General features: G+C 41.6%; 1 protein-coding gene across 1 annotated transcript in view; it reads left to right on the top strand.

Annotated features, from left to right (window-relative positions):
* FAR2 (fatty acyl-CoA reductase 2) overlaps nt 1-20,075 on the top strand; it is a gene marked incomplete at both ends in the record, with an annotated part of 79,699 nt that extends 59,624 nt beyond the window's left edge. Inside the window, 6 exons of the mRNA XM_084266356.1 lie at nt 2,831-2,949; nt 5,657-5,724; nt 11,494-11,665; nt 15,775-15,904; nt 18,334-18,461; nt 19,913-20,075. Of these exons, the coding sequence (XP_084122482.1) occupies nt 2,831-2,949; nt 5,657-5,724; nt 11,494-11,665; nt 15,775-15,904; nt 18,334-18,461; nt 19,913-20,075 (780 nt within the window). The remainder of the gene's footprint in view (nt 1-2,830; nt 2,950-5,656; nt 5,725-11,493; nt 11,666-15,774; nt 15,905-18,333; nt 18,462-19,912) is intronic.
* Between the last annotated feature and the right edge of the window lie 422 nt (nt 20,076-20,497).

Genomic DNA, 20,497 nt, shown 5'->3' with positions numbered 1-20,497 from the left:
AGTTTTCTGGAAGAGAAAGGTATTTTTTGTTAGGGAGCCCAAGAGACTTTAGATCTTCTGAGGGGGGGTAAATAATTAAAAAATTGGCTCTATCCTAGCTGAACCCAGGACAGTTTTGAATAAACATGCTTGGATGTGATGAATCAGTAAATTCTGTTTGGCATTTTTAACTCCCTGAAACGAAAATATTCACCTTCAGCTTCTGATCCCAGATTCAGATATGGCTCAGATGATTGATCTTTGGAATCATCTGGGCAGAATCTGAACTCCAAACCTTGCAAAATTGTTTGTAGGTTGATTTTTTTCCCCCAGTCACTGCTATAATATTTGAGTCTGATCGTTTAATTCAACAAATAGGTAGAATTCTTTTTTGAACTTTCATATTTCATGAATAATTGTTCTTAATAGTCTAATTATGTTTCTTTCACCTACAATTGCTTCTACTGCTGTGGGGAGAATCTTTGTGGATTGAAAAACACATTTATGATGGACTGTAAATGAGGCATCATGTCTCACTGTTCTAGTAAAGACATTCCTCCCTACCAAGTTGTGAAGCTGTAGGGCAGAACTGTGATTTAATTTGTGTTCTGGACAGTGACTGAGCCCAAAATAATTCAGTAGAGAGATTGTCAAGAAACTTGACCACCAAATTATTTCAGAGGTTTCAGCTAAAGTAGCTTCTATTTCACTAAAGAGAAAAAAAAGTCAGCAACTACAAACAGAAATCAAGCCATACCTGGTAAAGGAGTCCCAGACCATTTCCAATGTAAAAAATAACTTCCAACACTTAAACATGAAGCCTTTATTAAAAACACAATACATTAATTACATCATCCATTCATGTGCATATGAGCATCGCAGGCTGCTCTGAATACAAGGTGTGTTTGTAGCACATCCATCAAACTTCCTAGTTTTAAAGCCTGACCTCAAAAAGATCCTTAGTGTGTACCTACAAAAATGTGATAGCTGATCACACAGCGGTCTCCAGTCGGCGTATGTTTGCAGCAGCAGAAAATCATAGCTGAGCTCAATTGCTCCCTTTGGTTCTTTTTGGGTTTTGGCTTTTTTCAGTAGTAGGAACAAAACAAAGAGATCATGGTAATGTTGCAAGTTAAAAACTTAATGTTGTTGTGATGTTGCAAGTTAAGGTTTTAATGTCTAAGCATAAGCGCGGGGCTGGGGGGGCAACCTAGGGCATCGGAGATTGACCATGCCATGGGTTTGAGGAGGATGTTTGGAGTCATGTGGGGAATGTCTACAATTCCTCTGCCAGCTGCACCAAGAATGAGATGCAACTGCTCATGCAAATTAAATCAGTCATAAGTGGTATTGTATTCCCTTACTTGTAAGCTGTGAAATGTAACAAATCTTCTGACTGTAGAAAGGAAAAGGAGGGGGAAAGAGAGAGAGGGAACAAAATAAGCCAGATAAACACCTCCCAAACAGGGTGTCCTTGAAAATACCAGAAAACAATGGCATATGCTTTACATGTTAATGTCAAATCTTAAATGCATTTTTCATCACACCTTTCTTCTCCCCTGACTTCAGGCATGGGATAGGTTGTTTGTTTGTTTGTTTTTTCACAACTAGGCATTTTCTGTCTAAATGCTGTAGTAAAACTTCATCTTTCACAGCTGGAGAACTATTTCATGATGAAATGGGAGTCTCTGGTTGGAAGAAAAAACTAATTTGCTATAAAATTTCCTTTGCCCTGACTTCAAGTATTCTTGGATCCGTAGAGCATATTTCTTTGCCTCATCATTCAGTCCTTCCCTCTGCTTTTGCATGGATCTAAATTATAAAAGATTTTTCCTTTCCTTCCTTCACTAGCACTTTTATCCTCCCAGCTCCTTCACTGGGCCTTCAGCTTCTACTTCAAACTCAATTTTATTGCATTTTATTTCACACATACTGGATGACTTGACTGCAACCTTGAATCTGTTGTTGGGTTTCTTTCTTTAATTGCTCTATTTAACCCTCATACCTGACACACTAGGGTGAAATTCCTTCACCCCATTCCCCCCCCAAGTTTCTGTATTTTTGAATTGTCCTGTCTGATTAAGTCTGCCATGTTGTTGCCATCCGCTCATGTAAGCCTCTTACAGCCATTTCTCTCCTGTGGAACTTCCAAAGACTAATTGGTCACCAGAGAAACCCTTTGATAGGCATTCAGGTTAAATATATGTATTGGAAGGGATGGGGGGAAGCCTGGACCCTGATGGATGCACTACCAACCAAAGCAAAATGAAAGTCTTCTGTTCTTGACTACCTCTTGTCTTCTGTTATCAATACATTGTATTTTCACTCATTCGTTTCATTGGGTGGCAGGCGCTTCAAGGCAGGTGCCACATCTTGACTTTGTCTTAGTGCTTAACAGAGAGGGCTTTGCAAAACAGGAGGATGTGAACACAGCCAAAGGAAAAGGAGTAATCTTTCTGAAAAGCCTATCAGTGTCATTTCCAAAAAGCCCATTGCCTTTGAGGGAGACTCAGAGTTCTGCCTGGGTTGCTTAAGAAATCAGAACTTCAGGTGTCACAAGGAATTTGACTGTAGTAAATTCAAATTGTTTTTTGTAAGGTATTTCATATTGAGTTAACTAAGAGTCACTGCTTTTCTTGTTATACACAGCACAGACACCGTCATGCTTTAGACTGAAAACGCACAACAGTGGGATCCACATGAGATGCATCTTTGTTTTCACAGAAACAAAAATATCTTCTGCAGTAGGTCCTGGGCTTGAAAAGTGCCAACACAGAGGTCTGTCCACATTCCAAGCCAATGAAATCTTACTGTGGCCTTATATCAGTGACTGTTTTCCTCTGTCCCACAGGCAGGCAAAGGGATTCTGCGGACTGTCATTGCCAACAACGAAGCGGTGGCAGATATGATTCCAGTAGACGTCGCCATCAACCTCACCCTCGCAGCCGGGTGGTACACCGCAGTGCACAGGTGGGAAGGCCTTTCTGCAGGGCTCGGGCATTTACTGCCTGCACCAGGACTTTAGAGGCAACCAGAAACTAATTGAAAACCTGTGCAAGAGCCTTCTGATGCATTTTCTGGTTCATGTTTTCTTCCCCGGGTTGGCAAGAACTAAGAATGTAGCCAAAGCCATAAAGGTGGGCTTTAGAGAGAGGAAATCTCCAAACCTGCGAGTAAGACCTGTTCCTCCATACAGCCAATGTAGGCTCAGCTGACCAGTGTCTGTCTCTCTCTCAGAAGTCACTTTTCTGAAGGCCAGGAGCCTTATTTCAGCTTCACAGCAACTGTTTTTTTGGCCTTCCTTTCCCAGGCAGCTGCACTGAGTCACTTTTTAAGTGACTTCTGGAGTTTTTCTTGGTGAAAGTACTCTGTGTGTTTTCCTTGGAAAACACTGCACTATGTAAATATATTATGAGCTTATATGATAGAGGAGATGATCTAAAAAAGCCCCATTATTTGTGTTGTTGAGAAGGGTACATATCGCATTAAGGTTTTTAGATCTTTTTCTGTGAACCTCTGCCTCTGACCTTTAACCATAGAATCATAGAATATACTGAGTTTGAAAGGACCCATAAGGATCATCAAGTCCAACTTCTTAATCATTAACTAGGAAGAGCTGCTACAGAGTAAACAACATGAATTTTTCTGGAGGTTTATGCAACTCTGAGAAATCAATACCAGACAAATAAAAGACAGAAATATTTCCCTTTGAAAGAGAGTAAGGCCTCTGAACTGTGGGCAGAGAAAAGCTGCATACAGTAACGTAAATATATGGAACCTAAAAGGATCTTAAAAGGCAGCTCACCAGCTTTTTAGATTTATTTTTCTCATAGTTTCATCCCTCTCCATCAGCAAAAAGCAAAGTAGCATGGTCTGGGAAAAATAAATACAGATGCAGAGGGCTACAGCCCGTTATAAGGCTGGAATGGAAGAGGAACACATGCTGATTGTATCAGCACACAGGTAGACCTCCTGGCTCTGGCCATGGTAGAAGTGCCAAAAAGATACATTGTTTTAATTATTAGGCTAAAAGTGTAATTGCAGAACTTGATTTAAAGCTTTGTCTAGCAGGGCACAACCCCATGGTTAGCAATCTGTAAGCAAAGAAAAACCAGGAGCCTGAGCCTTCTGTAAATGTTATTACTCTGAGAGTGTTTTAGGTGCTCTCTTGAAGAATAGTACATATGGCTTATTTATTTTTATTTTGTTTCAAATCATCAAATTAGAAAGTCAGTATCCTTCAGGGCAGGTGACATGACTGAAGGAAATTAGATTCTAAAACCTAGAAGAGAATTGCAATCTGTGTTGCATAGTGTAGAAGCAATACAAAGCTCTACACAATTGCCAAGGTCACTTACTCAGCTGGAGGGTGGAGAAAAGACAAAAAAATAAACATGGAGAGACTCTTTACTGGAAGCTGGGAAAATGGAGAAATCCTCTTCATCAGTTGTGTAATGGGTGTGACCCACTGGAGTAAGCTGTGTGTGTGGCTCAGCACTGGGTGTGTTTTCTATATGGGAAGTCCCATCTATATGGGATTTAGTCCTTAATGAGCTGCTGTATTGATTTCCATAATGCAGTTTCCCACACTGAGCACTGCTGAGCATTCTTGTGTTGAATGCTTTGCCAGACTCAGCAATTCAAATTGGCAGAACTTCATGGATTCAGAACTCGACGTGTATCTATCAGTCCCAGCCATCCCTAGAAGTCTGCTAGGGAGGCCATGATTTCAAAGCATTATTTTTAAAAGCACCATTGAAACAGTGCAGAATCCAGAGTTTTCAGGTATTGCTGCCTGAGATTTCCTGTCGCAGGTTTAGGGGTTTTGTCTCCTGGTCTCTTCAGTCGCAGGAGTTTTTTAAAGCCAGGTTCTTCATAAGCAACCTCCTCCAATGGAGAAACAGTCCAAGTACCACATGCACCCCGGGAGCACTGAGATGTGGTATCCTCCAGCCAAACTGCATCCCCTGTCCAAGGCCAGATCTCAGTTCTTTTAGAGTTTTGGTGGATGACTACAGCTGTTAGTGTAGAGGAAGAAAACTGCTGTACTGATGCCATCGCTCCCACCCTTGGCAAGGCAGGCTTAGATCGAAAAAGCTGTTTGACTCATTCTTGCTTTTTATCAAAGGAAGAAATAAAACTAGTATGATCTATGCCTAGTTTCACGCCCAAATAACAAACAAACTTGATTTGCTATTAAAATGAGAATTTTGTTGGAGTGATTCGTAATCACCACCTTAACAAATGGAGTTTAAAAGTAATACAAATCATAGCTGTTAAGTAAGTGCTTGTAAAATACACAGTGTGTCCCTGAGGTCAACTTGGGCCAATTAACTACAATATACTTAGAGACTTTTTGAAAAATAAATAAATCAGAAGTTTGTCAATGTGCATGCCCTCCTTATTCTTTTAATTTTTGATAACTGATATATGTATGATTTTTTTTAATCCCTATCTGTCTTTAATAATTTAGTCTGCCTTCCAGAATCTAAGTGAATCTTATCAAAGGTTCATATTTTATATTGTATTTTCATATTTATGAAAAATGCCCTCTTCTGCATTGGTTTTTTATGAGCTGCCATTACTCTTTCTTGGGTTATTTGATTTCTTGCTTCATTAATAAAGCTTTGGGTGCTTTTCCTCACACCTTAAAATAATACTTCTTTCCCTTTTCCAGACCAAAAAACTTGTTGGTGTACAACTGCACAACAGGCGGAATCAACCCTTTCTTCTGGGGAGAAATGGGTAAGGTCTAATTTAAATCTAGAATGTGTCAAACATCAATAGCATTCCACAGCCAGGCTTTGAAAAGGTGGTTTTCTATATTTAGGTGGCATTAAGCATCTGCATTCAAACTGCATGCATGTGGGAGGCCCAACTTCAGTCTTTGAGGGTCCTGTGAGACAAAGCACTTGGTGCTGGGCTTTCAGCTCAGGAAAGCATCTATTCAGTGTTCATTGTGGGTGTAATCACAGAACAACCCGGCAAAGTACGTGTTTTGCTGCATTGGGATATTAAAGTGGTGGGAAAATGGAACAGAGAACCAGCCTCTTAATCCTATGAGAAGGTGATATGGGCAGCTGTACCAGGACATCTTTTCTGGTTGCTGGGTTTGGGGTTATTTTTGTGCTTTGAAATCACTTGGAGAACCTTGATAGTGAATGAAAACTAGTATACTATAGAACTGGAGTAGCATTTCTTCCTCTTTCTGTGCAGAAAATTCTAGACAGAAATAATTGGTGTAGACTTGCAAAGGCAAACCTTGAAATGGCAGGTGTGCTTCCAGAACCATGTGCCTTTTGATCATGAATTTTGTCAGTGGAAGAATTCGAATTATTTTCTTGGCTGACTTTTCTTCAGGTGCATGTGCTTCCAGGTGAAAGAAAGGGAGGTAAAGCCTGACATCCTTACGGTGGAAAACTCATGCTTGAAGCCAAGCAGCAGAGTTTGGCTCAGCTGTGTACTGCAGAATATTACATACATGCAGCCAGTTCATTCACAGACCGATGCACAGGGCCTGATTTGCTTTCTGTTTTACACTCATTCATACCTTTATGCCTTCAATACAGGAGGCTGGCACATCACTCTGCAGTGTTTCACCTCTCAGCCTTTGTTTTGCATTTGTCTTTGCATTATTTAAGTGGTAAACTGTAGGTGGCAGAGAATCAGACCATAATTGCATTTTCAGAACAAGGCTTGTCTGAAAATCTCACTCATCACCTAACCAGGGTATTTCATCAAGTGATCTTTCAGGGAAGCAGTTTCAGCAGGTGGCTTTTTCACAGGAGTAAATGCAAAGCTCTTCACAGGCTGCTACTTCGGGCAACAGCCATCACAGCACTGCTACCTGAGGTTTGCCTTTTAACCCGTTTTCAGTGAAGTTTTACTGAAGCAAACAGCACTGTATTAATGCATTGTAATAGAACTTATTCTATTAGTTTGCTTATAACTGTGGATTTAGCAATGAAATCATCTGGGTGCAGCAGAAGCTTGCATAACTAGCTCAGCTGTGTAATGGGACTGAAGGCAAAATTTTCTCCTTGGGTGATGCTGTGGAGCTCTTTCTACCACATGTTGTATCCGCAGTCTTCCTGAGAACAGCAGGCTGCAGAAAAGCAGAGAATTAGGATGGAGTACCAAAGAGCAAAAAAAATTTTCCCTTAAATATGTTGCATGGTTTAAGAAATAAGTTTGGAAGAGGTTTATCCTGTTAGGATGTTACAACTGCAGCCATCCAGTTTGAATGCTCAATTCAGTCTCCTATCAGTTTCTTTTTGATAAATATGCACAATTCTAAAATCCTCTTTCCAGGAGAGACTTTCTCAACCCATTCGTACTCCTTTCTCAGTCATCTCCCTATTATTTGGCTTCTAGGCAGCCAGTCTCATGGCATGCACTTCCAGCTGGCCTTGCAGAGCGTGATTCCCTTTAAATAAGAGCTGCCACTAAGAAGTCCAGGCCCTGCACTGAAGGACTGAATTTCATCCGCTGGTTTCCTCCTTCACACATGGAGCAGCCTCTGCTGCTCAAGTTGTCACCGTCTGTTCTCGAAAGCCTGTTTCCAATTGTGTTTAGGTCTGCCAAGTTTTCAGGTTCTACCTTCAGGGGGGGTTTCGGCTTTTTCAGAATTTTTCTTTTTCCCCAATGTAAAAGAAACTGTTTGATCCAAACATAGAGGAGACACAGGATCAGCAGAGGGAAGGAGAGTCTATTCAAGGTGCCTGGGGAGGCCAGACTGGCACAGGGTCTGTAACCAGGTGGAGGGTTGTGGGAGTGAGACTGGAAGCTTCTAAGAAACAAGGGTGGGGAGTGGGAGTCATCTGGCCTGGGACTGAGCCTTCTAGTGAAAATCAAACATGAGGTTTGCAGGGCGGGTGGACCTGGGCTACCTGGTTAGGAAGACTTATGCTGGGACCCAACAGTGTGTAGGGATTTTTCAGAGGGAGAGGAGGAATGGAGAGAAAAATCAAAGAGAGAAATTGAGATCTGAGTGGGCTGAGGATGACCTGGGTAGGGGACAAAAGTGACTGAGATATAGGGCAATCTTGAGTACAAAGGTGATGGGCTTGGAGGGAGGAGAAAGAGATCTAGGAGGGAATTATTTGAGGAATTTACATCTATTTAAGAGTTTTTGCTTAAATGTCAGTTGCAAACTAATTTATTCTACAGATCTCCAGACATGGACAAACCTCTAGTGTTAACTCTATTTATTTCTTTTCCAAATAATGCTATGCCTTGGGATTTTTTTCTTACTTCTTGTTTTCCCTGCTATTACAAAAATGTGGTCTGAGTATTTACCTGAAGAAGTGTATTCTGCTTTGCTGCAGTGTAACTCCTGCTGGGCTGACTTTGTGAAGTACATTTTGCAACATCTGCTCAAAACTAAGCCGTAAATAAGACTTTAAGAATAGTGTTCAGCGTGGCAAAAATTAATTTAAATTCAAGTTTATCCTTGACAGTCTACCTAGGCAAGACAGGTGTCTGATTCTGCCCCTGTTAAATCTGCCTTTGAGCTGTAGAGTTTGCTGCTGTGTTTTTGTGCTGTGGTTGGAGGAGAGAGACCACTGACCCATCCCACCCCGTAGGTGATATGTTTCTGGTTCTGGGTTTCCTGCTTACCTGACCCATCTGTCGGATTCCTTCTCTCTCTGTGAAACAAACTGTTGGAGCGTAAGAGCCTTGCTACGCTTGTGAAGTTGAACACTTTCCAGAAATTAGGAGAGAGCAATTGCACTGAGTCAGTGCAAGCCAGGGTAACAGAGGTTTGTAAACAGTTCCAAGTTAGGCAACACTGGTGTTTTCCCGACTTCCTTCCACTAAGTTGTTCAAGCTGGTCTCACTGCCGCCTTATGTGCGTTTGAGAACAAAGCCGCTTCCGTTCGTATCAGATTTTTTCTTGAGTTTTCAGCAGAAACCTGTTCTTCACATACACAATCACTAGGTTGGAAAAGACCTTTAAGATCGACTCCAGTCATGCCCATCCTCTGCTAAGCCATATCCCTAAGTACCTCATCTACCCATCTTTTAAACACATCCAGGGATGGCGACTCAACCCCCTCCCTGGGCAGCATGTTCCAGGTCCTGATAACTCTTTTAGTGAAGAACTTTTTCCTAACATCTAACCTGAACCTGCCCTGGTGCAGCTTTGTGCCATTTCCCTTATCCAATCATTTGCTTCTTGCACCAATTACTATCACAAAATAACACTGTAGCTCCTTTTCTACAGCTGCATTTTCTGCTACAAGCCTCAAGTAACCAAGATGATAAGGGCATTGCTGCTTTCTCTAAATTTGGTGTGTGGCTCATGATCTGAAATGATGATGACTGCGTTTTCCACTTGCTGATTAGTTCATTCTTGCTGCCATGGCCAAAGATGCCAGAAATGAAAAGAGAAGAAAGGTGGCGATGTCTTTAACGTGTTTCCAAAGGGAATGGAATCCTTCTCAACCAGTTTACAGCTGAAAACTAGATCTTCAGTGTATTAACATCAGGATTTTAATAAACAGAGGTATAAATATATGCTTCAGATGATATCAAAGTTATCACAGTTCCAAAATATCAGTGGTTTCCAGTTAAACTGATAGGTTTATACTGGAAAATGAAGGGACTAAATGAAACTAAATGAACTAGCAGATGAGAATTTGTAAACAAACTGGGATTTAAGGTGTCTCTTGCAGAAAATTCCTTAAGGAGAGAAGGAGCAGAGCTTACGGGTTTGATCTCCTGACCCACAAATGACTTGAATGGGTGCAGATATACAGCCCTCTCCAAAGTGGAAGCAGATCTCTTTACATTTAGGCCAGTTACGACTTTATCAAAGTGTAATTGTAGTAAATGGCCGTACTGCTGACACAGAGAAAAGAAACCCCTCACACACTGCTTAGACAGACACAGACTTTGCCAAGAGCTGGGCGAGGACCATGGCTTTTTTCATATTAGCCCATCCCAAATGGTTTATCACCGCTCCCCTGACAGCAGTAAACACCTTTCCAAGTCTTCAGTAAAACTGCTCCAGCAAGCCCTCCCTGCCAGGCACAACTACACGGGAAAGTTTAAATAGGAGGTTTTTGCTAATCCTCACCATTTTGAGAGAATGTGCTGCAAAGGATAAGATTTCCATACCACAGCCCACAAGATGACCACAAGATAACCACATCATTGCAGTGTGGTTATGTGAAACAGAAGGGGTGGCAGTCAATTCTAGCTATTCAAATGCAACATGAGTTTCAGGGCTGGTCTTCAGCTGTTAGACATGAAGACTACATGACACAACAATTAACAGTGAACTTGCACCAAAACTAAATTGTACTATTTTAAAAGTCTTTGTTGCCTAAACTTAGCAGCTAAGCAGGTAACAAGTCTCTGGTTGCTCTTACTTAGACCAAGTACAGCAAAAATCACTATTTGAAGTGTGGTAATGAGCGGCCACAGATACATGAGTGCACCATCTGAATATTATGATTGGAATCTGCTTATCTGAGGATGATCTGGATGTTTCTTGTGACTTGCAAATTCTCATCTGATTTTCTATTTGTAACATAATCTTAGAAGTGTAATATGAGCACATATTGATGTTGTAACTCTCAAATTCATTTTTTAAAAAGTAAGAAAAGCCCACATATTCTTCTTTGTTGAGCTCACTGGTGCTCAGGAATAGGAGCACCATCTGTTTATCAGTCCCTAGAATAAAAGTCTTATATTCAATTACTGCAGTTCTGTAAGCCTCTGCAATATGCAAATCCCCCAGATATGCACATATACATGCCACTGCTGTGGCACTGTGCCATTGCGGAATCAGACCCAACATATTTTGTGCCTTAACATACAAAGGCAATGAAAGATTGCCACCCTATCATCAGTATTCAAGTTAAGAATGCAAGACAATTCTCTGCATTAAAATGTATCCAGAGATCCTCTGAATACAGGCTATGGTATTTGGTGTCGTGGGTCAGGTGTGGCTTGAAGGGATATAATGAAGTCTTTCTAGAAGCAGCTCCCTGTGTGTACAAGCAACCTATCCCTGACTCAACTAATGTCGACATCAGCCCTTTTGAAACTTTGATTAAAAATTAGGAATGCCATTTTTATTTTATGCTAGCAGATCAAAGTTTGCTTTCAGTGATCTGAAGATACAGTAGCATCAGTTCCTTTTACCTCTAGTAGGAAAGCAGCACTGAAGTTCCTTGGTTTGAAGCGTTTCAGGCTACCACTGCCTGCTTTGCCTCCATTATTTTTTGGGGCTTTGATAAGGAAGTTTCTGTCTGCCGTTATTAAGTAAGTAAGTCGTGAGTCAGATTGTGTTTCAAATAGGTAATGGGTGGAGTCACCAGTGTTAATGGCAGAAGGGGACTTGAGATGGCCTTGTCTAACCCCTGGTTGCATAGTTTGCAGAACTGTAGGTTAAACATGTTAAGTGCTGTAACATGGGGCTTTACTGCAGGATATCGGTACAGTTGTGCCCAAGTCAAGTGAAATTAAGTGCCTGATTTAAGTTAAATGCCTGTTCCTTTATAGAGCAGTGTGTCATGTCCACGTTCAAAAGGAATCCGCTGGAGCAGGCCTTCCGAACACCCAACGCTCACTTGACATCCAACTACTTGATAAACCAGTACTGGATAACTGTCAGTCACAAGGCACCCGCCATACTCTATGACCTGTACATGAGACTCACAGGAAGAAAGCCCAGGTAAGAAACCGCACGCCCTTGGCCCCCTGCACGCCTGCCCCTGCTATGGAAAGCAGATCTCTAGTACGTTCTGAGAACAAGCTGCCTCAGCCTGGAGTACCCGGTCCTCTTCCCAGCTCCTTGTCTTGAGGAAATTGTTCAAAAAGGAAAGGAACTACATGCCCGTAGCTAAGTGCAGCCTAGGGTTCCCACCCTTTCCAGTAGCAGTGGGACAGCACATCCTTTAAACTCAGCTTTACACACTTCAGAGGTTCCCAAGGCAGAAGAAGTATGACCAGTAGTTACACTCTTCTTTGTATAGCAAGATTTCCACCACTGCAACTTCCTGATGTGATTGCTTCTATCAGTCATGAGCTTGAATAAGGATTTAAGACTGGCAAGGTTTAAAGCATCCCAGCTAATATTTTTTTTTCCATAAATCAGGTGTATAATTAGCAGTTGCCAGCACTGGCCCAGGACCCTGAAATCTAGGAAGCAGTTGTTTCCAAGTATGAATAAATTCTGAACTGTATTTATGAGGAGAGTTTACCATTACAATTGGTATTTGAGCCTTGACTTGCCTAGGAAGAACATGTAAATATATGTCCCATGGGTAAGGAATCCTGGTGTAAGTAGTATAGCTCAGCCAACGTCCTCATTTACTCCCTGCCACCACAGAGGAGAAATTATTGTGCAACACAAGAATGGTATGCCAGTACTATGTTAATGTCAGCTGTTCTGTGCTCCTCTGCTAGTTAGAAAGCTGGCTTCAGCTGTTTGTAGGGAAATCCCTGGCTGAGGTATTGCTCTGATTTCTCTCTGACATTCTGTTATGGAGAGAAACTGGTCTGTAAAAAGACTTCCAGTTATTCAGGAGGCAAGAATTACCCTAGAAATAAACTGAATATGAGCCAGAATAGGCTGGAATCTCCAAACTGTTGAAACAGTCAGAAGTAAGATCTTGGCATCGCTATTACAACTGACATTTCTTTTCATAAAATCAATTAGCATAAGTAGCCAATGGACATTGGCTGCAATACTGTACTTAAATTTCAGATAGGGCTCATCATGAAGTCATATTGAGAAAGATACCTTCTTCTGAATGTTAAGGTTTGCAACTCGAGCAAACACAGCTCAGCAATGACCTCATGAGTTCACCAAGTCTGTCTTTTTTTAAATATAACTCCCCTTTTCTTTTTACATGCTACTTAAGCTCACCTGGGTATTGCTGTAATGTGGTAGAAAGCATAGCAGCAGCTCATTCTTTCTTTTTTTCACAGCTACCTACATATCAGACCTTTATGGTCCAAGGGCAGCAAACCACATATTACAAAAAAAAGAAAAAACCAAAAAGTTGAATGGGTCACTGAATCCACTTTAATGTTTCCCTTTAATTTTTCCCTCTGCTTCAAACAGAGCATCTAGGCTTAACTTCCTCCCCACTTGCCATTCCCATCTATTGAAGTACAAGCCACAATGTACTTCATGGCAGCTTCTTGCATTCCCTCCGTGACCCCATGCTAGATTTGCAAGCAGAAAGTCCTTTCCCAGAACCAAGGCTCAGGATTCAGTTCTCTACTGACCCTATACTCAACTCATCTTAAGGCAATGGGTTATCATATGGAATCTGGGAGCTGGTTATGGTTTTGTGAATCTGCTTAGGATCAGCCCATGACCTTCACCAATTTGAACTGCAGGGTAGTTCAGAGGAATTCAGTTGTAGCTATTGCACGCAGCACCCTATCTACCAAAGGTTAAGTACAAGAGTAATCTCCTTCAGCTTTAGACTTTTATATACTGGCTCTCCTGAGAAGCTTACCTTAAGTGTTAACTCATTTCGCACAAATTGCCAAATATCTAGCAAAACTTCCCCAAAAGGTTCACTGTTATTGCTGCACAACCATCCATGACTTAGGAAATAATGTGGTTTATATCATTAGTAGTCTCTTGGGGCAATTTGTCACACCTGAGCTTCTGCTCATGCAAGGCTCAGTATGGGAACAAATAAAGAAATCATTGCTCTAAACAGTTTTCTAGAAGACAAGGTGCATTTCTGAAGTGTAACTAATAAGGCTGTTGGTGACAGCTAATACTTGCTTTTTCCTCTCAGTGGAGAATGAGATTTTCTATCTCATTGTTTACCAGAGCCTCTCAGAGGCTGCAGCAAATCACAGTTTTACTCACTTGATGTTTTTAGTAGACCATTCTTCACCCAAACTAGTAAATATTTTGAATGGGGCCACAACATTTGGGCTCAGTCAGTTAATGTGAAACATAGGTTTTGCAACATACCTCTTCCAATGCTTCATTTTCTTTTGACCTTTATTTTTAGCCCCTCAGATCGGTGGCTTTGGGTAGATCTACAGTCAGACCTTAGTCTGCCCATGTTGACAGCAGGCCACGTGAATAGCCTATTTTAAAAACATAAGTAGAGACATACAGTTTTGTTATCTCCTTTTCTGAGGGATTCCATTAACCCTTAGTACTTTAAAATGACACTTGGGGAGCCGGTTTGAGGGGCAACTCCAGATCTTTGCAATCTAGCCACATACTTTGCTTCCCAAGTTCCTAAAAGGTATTAAAATATTCACCAAGCTTTGCCCCACAGTACTTGCCTACGCAGGCACAATCAGGAAGATTAATCTGAAGTAATTATAAAGTAGTTTAGATAAACTCCGTTCTACCGATGAGCGGGTAATTACTCAGAAGGGAGGTTGCCTTTAATCTGATGGTGCTCTTTGCTTCTGGAATGAAATTCTCTTTCATTTATTTAATTCTGAGTAGGAGTGCCTGTGTAAGGCACACTTCTCCTCTGAACTGATGTACTCGTTGTGTCGTCTTCGGCCGCGCTTAGCGTTCATCGCCGTGGCAGCCGCATCTGCACGGGGAGAGGCCAGCCTGGCACCGTTCTTGCCCAGGCTGCCGCCTTTTATTTGTCACAGCGGCTGTGTTGCCTTCTGGGCAGCTCAAAACTTCTCATGAAAGCAGCTCTGTTTTGCACAGAAATCAGCCTTTTAGTGCTTTCTCTTGCCCTTATCCAGGCTGAGAGGACGTTGTGTTCTCTCAAAACTGACCGAGTGCTGTACATCACACTTGAAAACAACTGCCTCCCAGAGGCCTTTTGTGCCCAGGGCCATTGGGAGAACTGTAAAATGATCCTGTGAGCTAGGACACCATTGCTGTCATCCCCTTTCATATAAAAAATGAACAGTAAAAAAAGGCTAAGAAAATCAAGAGACCTGAACCTACATTTCCAAAGCAGCCACACTCCTAAAGCAGGTTTCATCTTTACCAGGATGCTCACACTCCAGGAAGACTTTCAGACAGTTCCTTCCTCCACAAAAACAAAAACAAAAAAAACCCTCAAAAAAACCCTGTAGATTTGGATGGGTTGCAATGTCATCCACCTGAAGCGCATCCTATCAGACCCTTCCTGTGTAAGGAAGGACACACAAAACCCAGCCTCCCCCTCCAGAGTGCCACTGTATTATTCAGGAAGAGGACTGGCCTTCGAGAAAAAGTATTTTGGTTTAGTGAGAGATAAAAGAAACCCAAAGATAGGAAGGGTATGTCATCACCTGAAAGTCGGAAGTCGAGCAACTGACTTCCAAGCTTGTCCATGCTGTGGGTGCAGTCACCTCTGTACCAGGGCTGACTCCAAAAATCAGAGCCTAGCTTTAGAGGCCAGCTCAGGCTTGAGATTAGAAGAGCATACGTGTGGTAGAAATTTAAGTGTCCACATCGGCAGGCAAGCAATATACCTTTGCCTGCTGTGCAGGTGTTATACTAGTTCACATGGGCTCTTTGCTTCACAATGTGGTATGTGATGTGGCCTCCAACACTTGTTCAGTTCAGACCATTAAGTTAGGTGTCAGCTTTGCCCTGGGAAATGCATGTTTGCACCCATAGTCCAGCCATCAATAAAGAGCTGGGTAGATGTAGGCTCATTACCTCAACTGGAGCAATTAGACTTGCTGGGTAAGTTCTCCCAGCCTGGTCAGCACCAGTGCAGTGCTTATCAGGAATTGCAATGTCTGAATAGGTGACAGAAAACAACTACAGAGCAAGACACCCTTTTTTACATAAGGTCAAACTTCCTATCCACCTCTGATGCTTCTCCTCTGTTTCAGAATGATGAAGATTATTAATCGACTGCACAAATCTATGCTGCTCCTGCAGTATTTCTCCACCCAGTCCTGGGATTGGTCTTCAGAGAACATGAATATGTTAATGAGTCACCTTAACACAGAGGACAAAAAGGTAAGTATGCCCTGAATATGGATTGCCAATCTCTCAGTTCTATTCATCTGCAGCAATTATTTTTTGAGCTTCCAAATGACATCTTCCTAAATGATTAGACTTGACTTTAACCTGAAATAATTTATTTCCTCCTTGTTTAATTAACTAACTTTTCAGGAACCTTCCTTTTATTATAGAAGAATGTTTTCTCCTGAGGTGTATTGCTTTTCTTCTGAGACAGGTCAGTCACTGAAGTCTTTCCAGTTAACGTGGCATCGCTCTGCCTTTTGCTCTCAGTTTCTGTTTGGCTTATAAACACTTTACATTTATCTTTGTGGACAAAATGGACTGTACAAAGGAAACACGTCTTTATATCCTCAATGACCCAGCTGTACTCAGCTCTTGAGATGGAGAAATTAAAGACATTGTATGTAATGGTGGCCATTTTATTACCTCCCAGGTGACTGGCTACACAGACTGGAACATCCATTGGGTAGGAAAGCTAAGGACATTCCTTTTTTGGAGGATACATGATAGTTCTGTTTCTAAGAAGAAACAGACAATTTTAGTTTTCACATCACAGCTCTGGGCCCTGAGAATTTTGAGCGTCCCCTTTCATGGGGCAATATGACCATGTTAGGGGCTGCAGAACAACAGTTATCAACGGTAATGCAAGCATACACACTCACAGGTGTTTCATTGTGATTATCACTGATAAGCTGTGTGGCATTCCCAACATCTTCTCATCCTAATTTTCTAAGTGTCTCACTCTTGGAAAACTAAGAAGCTTCTTTACAACACCACTTTCTCCCTCATGTCCTCTGGCAATCTGTAGCGCTTGGTGGGTGATCTAGATGGAAATTGCTTGAGAGATTTTGCCATTTTCATCCACGCTGGTTTTAATGGGCACTGCACAGGGAAACAGCAGGGGGGGTTGGACTAGATGATCTCTAGATGTCCCTTCCAACCCCTACAGTTCTGTGATTCTGTGAAACTTATTTGACACATCATGTCTTACCCTGAACAATATGAAAAAACTTCCTGTTTGATTTAAATCCCCAGGGAGCAATTACTTTGCAGAATGTCAAGCTCTTTACAGGTTTGAAATACTGCTCCTTAAGAATGGGATTGTAACTGAGAGACTGGAGGAACACAAAGAGCAGATGTGATAAGCTTTACTGCATCTTTGTTGAGGATCTCCTTAGAAAGAGTGACTTTGGCATTCACATCAAACTTGTCCCATGACATTAAAATCTTGCAGACTCCCAGCAGCAGTGTCAAGAGTCTTCTTCCATAGCTGGCAGAGGGAGTGCACATAGCAAATTATAACTTCTAAAGGGCAGTGGCACTGCTGTGACTACAGCAGATGTAAAGGAAACCCAAATAGTACGATAGGAACTAGTTATGAGGAGGACAGAGTTAAAAAAAAAAAGGAGCACTAAGGACTTCAGTGTGAGCCAGAGTGTGTTTTTGTCTTACTAAGCTGCTCATGAGAACTTTATGAGATGCAGTGCATCCAGTGTTGCCACTGCTATCCTGTCAGCAGAGTTCAAGCTGGATAGTTTATGGGCAGCACACATGGCTACACACGGCACACTGGGATCTGCACCGTAGCTACCCCCACCCCGTATCTGAGAGTTCGCTAACCCCTCTCTGCTCAAGTTACTGCTGCTTGGATACGAAAGCTCATGCACCAAAGCAAACAGCCTGGATTGGCATAGGGGTGAAGGTATTTTTCTGTCTTCCCTTGTAAGATGCTGCGAATAAGAATTGCCATTCACTTCACTCATTCATTAAAAAAAGTAAAATTCTCTACAACAAAACTTCTTTCTCTTTAGAAATCCTTCCTTTACTCCAACAGTCAACTGCCACAGAGCTTGCTAACAATTTTTCCTATGTCTACATTTGAAATTATCTGGGGTAATTAGCTCTGCAATGAGATTTTTTTTTTTTTGCTGCCAAACAAGAGTGATCCATTTCTTGGACTTCTGTCCATCTAGATGCTGAGCACAACATAGAATAACACAGATGCAGAAGCACCTGTTGACTCAACATCCACCTGATTTATTTACACATAATCCTAGCAACACATTGAAAACTGTATGGATGCTTTCAGGTGAATCCATTTACCTGTCTGGAATGCTGTTATTCTTCCATAGTTTTGTGTGTGTACAAACGTGTATTTATGTGTAAATGGCCACCTGAAAGACAAACTTACCTTCCTTTTCTGCCAGCTACCACTAAATTTCTGCTTGCATTGCCCAGATTCACAGCTGCGCAAGGCATTGATCAACAGCTATGAAAAACAGTCTGTAAGTGCCCATGTCTTCTTGGAAAATTGGTGGCTTTAAGAACTTAACAGAGAGTCTGGTCAGGATCAGAGGTCAATGAAGAATTGATGCTTAAAGTGAACTGCTATTTAACTTCTGCTCTTTGTCTTTAAATCCCAGTTATACAACTTTGATGTTCGTCAGCTGCACTGGTCAGAATACATTGAAAGCTACTGCCTAGGTGCTAAGAAGTACTTGTTAAATGAGGACATGTCTGGCATTCCAGCAGCAAAGCAGCACTTACGAAAGTAAGTCAGACCCACTGACAAAGACAAGAACTCCTGGCTACCTTGAATGGCTTTTGAGAAAAATCATTCTCTTTTCATTGCACTAATTACTGTTGAAAAATATGGAGATAAACACAGAATAGGCTATTTCTTATGGCAGAGGGCTGCCAGTACTTAATTTTTCCACCCTGTAAGAAAAAGAGGAGCTTTTATTACGCTACCAGGGGCTAGATATTGCACCTTCCTAGCAGATGACCCAGTAACTAAGTTACAGTGCATAAAAGGAATACATGAATGCAGGTGATCTTGGTCGTTCAGAACTGCAGTAGAAAATTAAGGGTCCTATTTAGATTTTGTGAAGCTCCTATAAAATTTTAGCAATTTGAAGACATTGCATAAAGCCTTTAAGCATTTGTCTGACTTTAAATTGCATTTTTAAAATTGAAGCTTCTAATTCCTTCAGGAGAATGGGCAAAAACTCTCCAAAATTGGTGCAGAGTTTATGCATTCAGTCCCTGGTGACAGTTTAAGAGAGAGTCTTAATGAGCAATTTGAGATTGTCCTTCTATTTGGTTAAAGACTGTGCTCTTCCTGTCTTCTCCAGTCCTTTCACTGAGAAGTGCAGTCTAAATGAGAAAGAGCAGCTCTCTTGGAGTAAGACTCTGGTTACTTGCTTTGAGAAAACCACTGTGCACTGTAAATGCTAGAAGCCTAGAACAGCCTGTTGCCATAGCAAGGAATCCTAAACAAGTTCATCGTTTAGGGTCATTTTTAAAGGGAAACAACTCTCAGAAAAATTAAACAAGTCTTGGGCTCGCTAAGTATGAAGCTTTCTTCCTTTGATCAGAAACTGGGAAACTGAGAGTTAGAGAACCACATAAGTTTTTGCTTGACAGAAAGGGGACAAGATGATTAGCATCTTAAAGACTCAATAATCCCACTTAAATATATGGTGTAAAAAAGAAATCCCAAACCCCCAAGTGCTGCAGTACTGCAAAAGTGAAGACTGTTTGTAATTATTGAGTAATCTCCTAACATTAAAAGCAAGGTTTCAGCCAAAAAGGAGAACGTTGTTTATGGGCTCTTGCAAAGGTCCTCCAGCTTGTCACCAATCCAATTAAGTCAAAAATAGACAATAAGCCAAAGCAAAGCAGAAAGTGTTGGACCTGAACTATTGTTAAGAGAACAGCTCCCAGTGTGACTTCAGTGTCTATTTTGGTACATGGAACAAGTCTCTGCAGCACAGGTATTCTGCCTACCCCGTTAACTATTCACTGTACCAGAACTTCAACACAGTCCTTGGCCAGATGGTAGGGATATCTCTAAGCGCAGCGTCTTCACTAAAATAGGAATGGCAAAAAGCCCAAGGGCCACTTGTAAACAGGATTTCTTACAAAATGACTGGTAGCAAATGAAGAGAGCTTTCTGTTGTTTTTGTCTTCCTCTGTAAGTTGCCTCTCTCTCTTTCTCAGGCTGAGGAACATCCGATACGCGTTCAACACCACCCTCCTTGTGATCATCTGGCGCATTTTCATTGCAAGGTCACAGATGGCTCGAAACATCTGGTACTTTGTGGTGAGCCTCTGCTACAAGTTCCTTTCCTACTTCAGGGCATCCAGCACCCTCAGGCACTGAAGCCGTCCATCAGCAACCAGCCTCTTCCAGAAGGACCTCCATCTCCTCTAATCAGCAACTATGGGCATCGGGGTCTGAAAGTAGCAGAAAAATCCAATCCCTCCAACAGCAGCCTGCATTTATTGTGCACTATTACATGTTCACCTTTTTAATTTTAACTAATGCTTTAATACATGGTGGTCTTTCTTCCATAGGACCAGGCCAATTTTTAAAGCCATAACTGAAGCTTTAGGAACAGGTCATGCTGGAACCGTTCATCTAGAGTCTGATGCGCACGAGTAAGGATTAACCAAAGTCATTGTCTTCCCATGTACTACCTAGGCCATCTTAATCCCATCTTCTTCCTCAGAAGAGGCAAATTTTAAAGCATACAACCTTGGAAGAAATGATGCCATCAGAGAAGAACCAGCCAAGTAAATTAA

Source organism: Gallinula chloropus (genome assembly GCF_964237585.1).
Source record: "Gallinula chloropus genome assembly, chromosome: 1".
NCBI classification, from domain to species: Eukaryota; Metazoa; Chordata; class Aves; order Gruiformes; family Rallidae; genus Gallinula; species Gallinula chloropus.
The sequence above is the reverse complement of the archived record's forward strand: the minus strand, read 5'-3'. Positions and strand labels throughout refer to the sequence as shown.